Genomic DNA, 6,931 nt, shown 5'->3' with positions numbered 1-6,931 from the left:
GGCTGGAACTGTACCGCCTTGCTTGCCAAAGGAGAGGCGGACAGTGGAAAAGTCCGTTGACCTCAGGTGGGATTTTACGGTTTTGGGACGAGCAAGACCGTAAAATCCCGCCGTGTGTGTCAGGTTGATGACTTTTCACAGAAGTTCACGAAAGAACACAAGCAGAAAAAGAACGAGGAGAAAAAAAAAGGGAAGATCTGCAAGAAGGTGGAAAGGAGGAGAGATAATATGATGAAATGGATGAGGTTGCAAGGCAAAAATGGGTGGTAATGGAATAATGCAAAGACACAAAAGGCATGTCTAAAGCAGATATAAGTGATAAAAAAATCAACTGCTGCAATCTAAAAACAAAACGAAAAGAGAAACAAGAGCAGAACATATGATATGCAATTGTTGAACTCGTGTTGAGGCCAGAAGACTGTAAAATGAATGGGAAAGTGATGAGATAGTGGCAATGTCACTGGACTAGCAATCCAGATTCAAGATTATGCCGAGGACACAAGTTCAAATTTCATCACGGCAGCTGATGGAATTTAAATTCAATGATTAAATCTGGAAGTAAAAGTGGATCTCAGCAATCGCAACTATGAAACCATTGTCATAAAAACGCATCTGGTCTCAGACTCGCTCTTCTCTCTCTCAAACTGAATGTAAAATTCAATCATATTATGGTCCCTGCTATCTAGATCATTAATTACTCCCATCTTGTTGCACAATATCAGGTCTAACATGCCTGCTCTCTGGCTCCAGAACATGCTGTTATGAAAAACTATTCTAAAAATATTCAATGAACTTCTCATCTAGGCTATCTTTGCCCACCTGACTTTTCCAGTCTATGAAAATTAAAATCTCCCACGATTATCACCGTACCTTTCTCATAAGCCCCACTTATTTCTTCCTTTATGCTTCACCCTACCATGTGGCTACTGCTAGGGGGCCTGTATGCCTTTTGAACCTTTGGAATAGAATAAACCTTAGTCACATACCAGTCACCAAATACTAGCCGAAAGGCTGAGAAAGTTAGAAAGCAAAGAGCACCTCTTTCCCTTCCTTCCATTACTTCCTTAATTACTCAGCTCCAGGACTCTATTCTCAGTTGCACTTCTTGCAGTAAACCACACCAGAAGCACCTCTTTTCCCACTTTGCACATAATTTCCACTTTGAACCAAATTCCCAAATATATTTACTCCGTCTCTGTCTCATTCAAGCCAAAGTCTCCCCTCATTGACCATGCAGTTTAAAGTCCCTTTCTTATATAGAACTGTATGAGTCACTCACTAGTCTAGCTTCCTGCTACAGTAACCAACATCAAAAACAGCTTCTTCCCTGCTGCTTCAGACTTTTGAATGGACCTACCTCCCATTAAGTTGATCTTTTTCTACAGCCTAGCTATGACTGCAACAATACATTCTGCACACTTCCCTTTTCTCCCCTATGTACAGTATGCTTTTTCTGTATTGCATGCAAGAAACAATACTGTTCACTGTATACTAATGCATGTGACAATAATAAATCAAATCAAATCTAGACAGGCAAGGGCTTTCTTCAGGTGCTTGATCTGTTTAACCAGTCTATGTAATTTACTAAAAGGCTGTTAGTTCTAGGTCAGAATCTTAGTTTTATTCTAAAATTAAACTTGGAAAAGATTTATCACTTGAATTCCCACTTTGATCCAAATTCCAATATACTCCCTTGATCTCACTTCACATTTTTCTAAACTCCATGAGTATAGGCCAGATTTGCTTAATTTTTCCTCAGAAGATAACCCTTTTATCCCAGGAATCAGCCGTATGAACAGTTTCTGAAGTACTTCAATTGCAAATATATCCCTCATTAAATAAGGAAACCAAAACACAACTCCAAGTGCAATCACACCAATATTCTGCACAGTTGCAGCAAGATTTTCGTACTTCATACTCCATTTTCCGTGCAATAACATTCCATTCCAATAAACACTCCATTTGCTTTAATTACTTGCTGTACCTGCAGGTTGACATTTAGTAATTCATAAACAAGGACACCCAGATCGTTCTGGCCTGCAGCATTCTACTGTTTCTCTCCATTTTAATAATATTTGTTTTTCCTATTCTTCTCACCAGTGGATAACCTCTCATTTTTCCACATTATACTTCAATGGCCAAATTTATGCCATCTCATGATCTATCTCCCTTTTCAGACTCTGTACTCCTCACAGGGGACTTGAGCCTTTAGTTCCATAACTTTTCCAGTAATTTTTCTCGAGTGAGAGTGGTTGAATTAAATTGCAAGATGAAAGTTCTAATTAGCCCCAGGAACCAGAGTTAAACCCAGAAAAATCAGAAGTTGAGCCACCAATTACAACAACAAAGCAATTCAAAAGGAATCCACATCACCACAATCATAGGTACATACACAATACATTGCAGATTCTGGAAAACTTAAATTAAAACACTGACTTCTTTCAGGGTTACAATTTTCATTTGTTTGTGAAATTAATGAAAAATATTTTCAAACCAGAGGATGCACTTTTCAGCATACCATTTCCCCCAATATGGAATCACTTTATTTGGATAAAGTGGTTGTTTGCAGTCTTGAAATCATGAGTTTTAAAAAGTACACAAAACAGATAATCCGATCTTCATCAGAATTGTTTGCTGGTTCAGAGTTATTTACAGTAGGTTTATCAAGTTTGTTATAATAGGACAAAATGGGAAGACAGGATTTATTCAGTCAACTAAATTCTTGTACAAATTTTAGCTGAGTTTCTATAGCTGTGAATGAGAATCATCCAATTATAGTCATACCCTCCCCAAAATGAAAACAGTCAGAATATCTTTAAAGAACAGAAATCCCATTAGAACATCATAGCTTCCAGGCCATCTTCCATGAATTGCTTGTAAATAGCCATAAACTTGGCCACAAATGCTTCCAGGTGATAGATGGCCTTGTTGCCAAGCTGCAGACGATGCTCATAATAGGCAGCCATCTGTGCAACCTCACCTTTAAGTAGACCATCACAGTTGTTTAACAACTCTGACAAGAGACCCTGAAACAGAAAATTTAAATAAATTAATCTGAAAATTTGCATATCACCGCATTTCACAGAATCATAGAATTCCTACAGTGCAGAAGGAGGCCATTCCATCATCATAATTGCTAGTCTTCAAAAAATTTGATTCATAGAATAAAATATATGATTCTATGAATCAAATTCTTTGAAGACTCATTCAGTCTGATCTAACTCAGATAACATTACTTTAGAGAAACTTTGAAGAATCCATACTTCTGACTTAATTGAATGTGCAATATCACAAGTGATATTTCAATTAATTTTGCTCGCTCTTTTCACACTGCAGAATTATTTGCCATCGTTAGCTGGGCATAAATTCCTGTCTTTGGATCAAAATCCTAGAACCCCCTTCCTAAAAGCACTGTGGGTGTTGCTACAACATATGGACTAAGGCAACTCACCTTCTCAAGTGTCATTAGGAATAGGCAATAAATGCTGACATAGCCAGCAAAGCCTACAACCCTGACAAGCTGAGTGCATGGGCATGTGCTTGGCAGATGCAGCATAATGTGGATAAATCTGAGTTTATCCACTTTGGTAGCAATAATAGGAAGACAGATTATTACTTGAATGGGTGTAAATTGAGAGAGGTGGATACTCAGCGAAACCTTGGTGTCCTTGTGCATCAGTCACTGAAAGTAAGTGCACAGGTACAGTAGGCAGAAAAGGCGGCAAATGGTATGTTGGCCTTCATAGCAAGAGGATATGAGTATAGGGATAGGGATGTTTTCCTGCAATTGTACAGGGCATTGTTGAGGCCATATCTGGAGTATTGTGTACAGTTTTGGTATCCCTATCTGAGGAAGGATATCCAGTCTGTTAAATGAGGTGAGACCAAGTCAGTTAGGATTATATTCACTGGAGTTTAGAAGAGTGAGGGGAGATCTCATAGAAACTCAAAATTCTAACAGGATTAGACAGGGTAGATTCAGAATGTTCCCAATGGTGGGGGGGAGTCCAGAACCAGGGGTCATTGTTTGAAGATACGGGATAAACCTTTAGAACCGAGGAGAAATTTCTTCATGCCGAGGGTGTTGAATGTGTGGAATTCACTACCACAGAATGTAGTTGAGGTCAAGACTTTGTCTGATTTCAAGAAGAAATTGGATAGAGCTCTAAGAGCTAAAGGGATTAAGGGATATGAAGGGAAGGGGGGCATCAGGATATTGAATTTGATGACAAACATGATCAAAATGATGGAACAGGCTCTTGGGCCGAATGGCCTACTCCTGCTTATAGTTTCTAATCCATGAATGAATAAAAATACTATTTGGACATTTAAATCCAATATTAATGTTCCTTATTGCACACTATGTAAAATTTTTAAAAAGATATTTCTATTCTTCAAAGTCATCACTTCAGCAATGGTACTTTGCTGTATATTACAGACTAGCTCAAACTAAAGGAGCAATTCCATAACTGCTGGGTCACTATTATTGTGACACAAAGCACTGTAATGTTTTGCAATAACCTTTTCCAATTAGCAGTATAAAATGTGCAGTTAGCAAGACATTTTAATGTAGGAAATATGAGTTTTAAATAGGGCCTTAAATATATTCCAGTCAGCGCAATTTGAAAGAGACAAAGAGTTGCTGTACAGATCATTTTATTCAATTGAACAACACTGAGAAAAATGACCTTGTGTTCAATAATTTTTTTCAGTAAGTGTGTGTAGTGGTTACTTCCATCGACAAGCCACTTGCAATCATGAAAAAACATCAAATATTGGTCAATAAATATTACAGAAAAGTTTAATTCATTTTGGTTAATGCCACCACCTCTTCCCTTTTACGCACTGTGGCCTTGTAGCACTTGGTAGTAGCAATGTGATCTTGTGAAATTAAATGAAAAGTCGGGACAATTGAATGTCAAGGTCATTAACCTTTTCCTTAGCTTGATAAAATTCTGCTGCTATCCTATTGCACCATTAAAGAGCTTTTACATTTAATATTTGGAAAAATTATAGACAGCACCTCAGAACTGAAGCTCAAAATTAACGCATCTAATTATTCATTCTCCAATAAGTTAGAATGTTCTTTACATCATTCCATGACCAAATCAGGTGAGAATTTTCCTGATCTGTTTATGCAGCAAAATGCTCAAAAATTGACTCCCATTAAAATTTTATTTCCCACCCTCTTCCACCTGTAATCAGCAACTTGTTGTGTTAAATGGTAAATTAGCATCTGCATTCCATTACTCTGTGGAATAACATGGTCTAATATGCCAATAGAGCTTGTTTTAATAGATGACTTTCTTGCCTGAACCAGAAGGTTGTAATTTCAATTGCATTCTAAACTTAGTGTGTCAAATCATAGAATCCCTACAGTGCAGGAGACAGCCATTTGGTCCATTGAGTCTGCACCGACCACAATCCCACCCAGGCCCTATCCCCCCCCGTAAGCCCCACTATTTACCCTGACATGAAGGGGCAAGTTAGCATGACCAATCAACCTAACCCGCACATCTTTGGAGTGTGGGAGAAAAATCGATGCACCCAGGGGTAACCCACACACAGTGACCCGAGGCCAGAATTGAACCCGGATCCCTGGAGCTGTGAGGCAGCAGTGCTAACCACTGAACCACCGTACCACTAATACTCTTGTCAGACTCAGTTATGATGTTAAACCACTGATGTGCTAATGCGTACTTGAATCATTAAAAATCTCATGGCAGGAACTTTTCTCCACAGACAAAAAAATCTTAGGTCATTTCTTCTGTTTGTTAGATTGAGATGTGTAAAAAAAAAGCTACAAAGTAACTTGTTAACTGTGCTTTGAGTCATGGTAAAAGATGTGTTGTCCCTCCCCTTAACATATTGTACCACCATTCTAGAATTAAACACTATTGGATGGCTGAGTTGCTCAACTATGTCAGTAATTTTATTGCTTCAACCTTGGGGAGTAGATTTTAGCCTCTTTTTAGGTATGGTGTGACTATGATAGGATTAAAAGGTCTTCTGTAATATACCTTCATTATTATCTCGGGGGGTATGCAGTGTGTCAGAAGCTCATACAATCGGCCACGCACTTCAAGCAGCCTAAAAGGAAAGACATGATAAATTCAACAAAACAAAATATATTAGCACAAATTATGCTTTTCCAGGTTAAAGGAATATATCCTAATCAAAGTGCTATAAATAAATGGAGGCAACATAATTGCCTTCATAGTTTTCCTACAAACTGTCTCAAAAATTCTGCATGTAAAGTTTCTATCTAATACAGTATAGCATTTATGTGGATCGTATTTTATTTGACCAGACTTCGCAAAACTTCCTTAGAAATCTGATACCATGAAATGTTATGTTGTTTAAACATTGTCAAACCAGAAAGATGAGGAATGCTATATTAAAAAATATCTCAAGAAGGTAATTTATAAAATCAAAGATGTGCGGGTTAGGTTGATTGGCCATGCTAAATTGACCCCTAGTGTCAGGGGGATTAGCAGGATAAATACATGGGGTTACGGGGATAGGGCCTGGGTGGGATTGTTGTTGGTGCAGGCTCGATGGACCAAATGGCCTCCTTCTGCACTACAGGGATTCTATGATTTGTGAGGCAATTAAGTATAGAACATGTACATTTAAAAGGTTTTTCTTACAGTATTCTTTAATTTCCATATGAAATTTTATGTATAAGCCATATCATCTATCACCTTACCATTGCCTAAAGACACACAAAATTGTGCTTCTCTGATGCAGGAGGAAGGGGAATAAAAGGAGAAATGAGGAAGGAATCAGAACATATCACTGTAGTAATATGTTCCCATCGACATAATATCAAAAGGGAGTCAATTAATGTTGCAGTTGCCAAGAAAGGAAATAAAGGAAAACAAAGGATGGAAAATAAGGATTATTGCACCTTTTGTACTTAGGATACCTC

At 37.9% G+C, this 6,931-nt stretch overlaps 1 protein-coding gene across 1 annotated transcript in view; it reads right to left on the bottom strand.

Annotated features, from left to right (window-relative positions):
- Window positions 1–295: 295 nt before the first annotated feature.
- rfc3 (replication factor C (activator 1) 3) overlaps window positions 296–6,931 on the bottom strand; it is a 43,841-nt gene continuing 37,205 nt past the window's right edge. Inside the window, exons 8-9 of the mRNA XM_078222242.1 lie at window positions 6,021–6,090; window positions 296–3,026 (exon numbers count right to left, since the gene is read on the bottom strand). Coding sequence (XP_078078368.1) covers window positions 2,835–3,026; window positions 6,021–6,090 — 262 coding nt within the window. The 3' untranslated portion in view covers window positions 296–2,834. The remainder of the gene's footprint in view (window positions 3,027–6,020; window positions 6,091–6,931) is intronic.

Source organism: Mustelus asterias, chromosome 10, assembly GCF_964213995.1.
Source record: "Mustelus asterias chromosome 10, sMusAst1.hap1.1, whole genome shotgun sequence".
NCBI classification, from domain to species: Eukaryota; Metazoa; Chordata; class Chondrichthyes; order Carcharhiniformes; family Triakidae; genus Mustelus; species Mustelus asterias.
The sequence above is the reverse complement of the archived record's forward strand: the minus strand, read 5'-3'. Positions and strand labels throughout refer to the sequence as shown.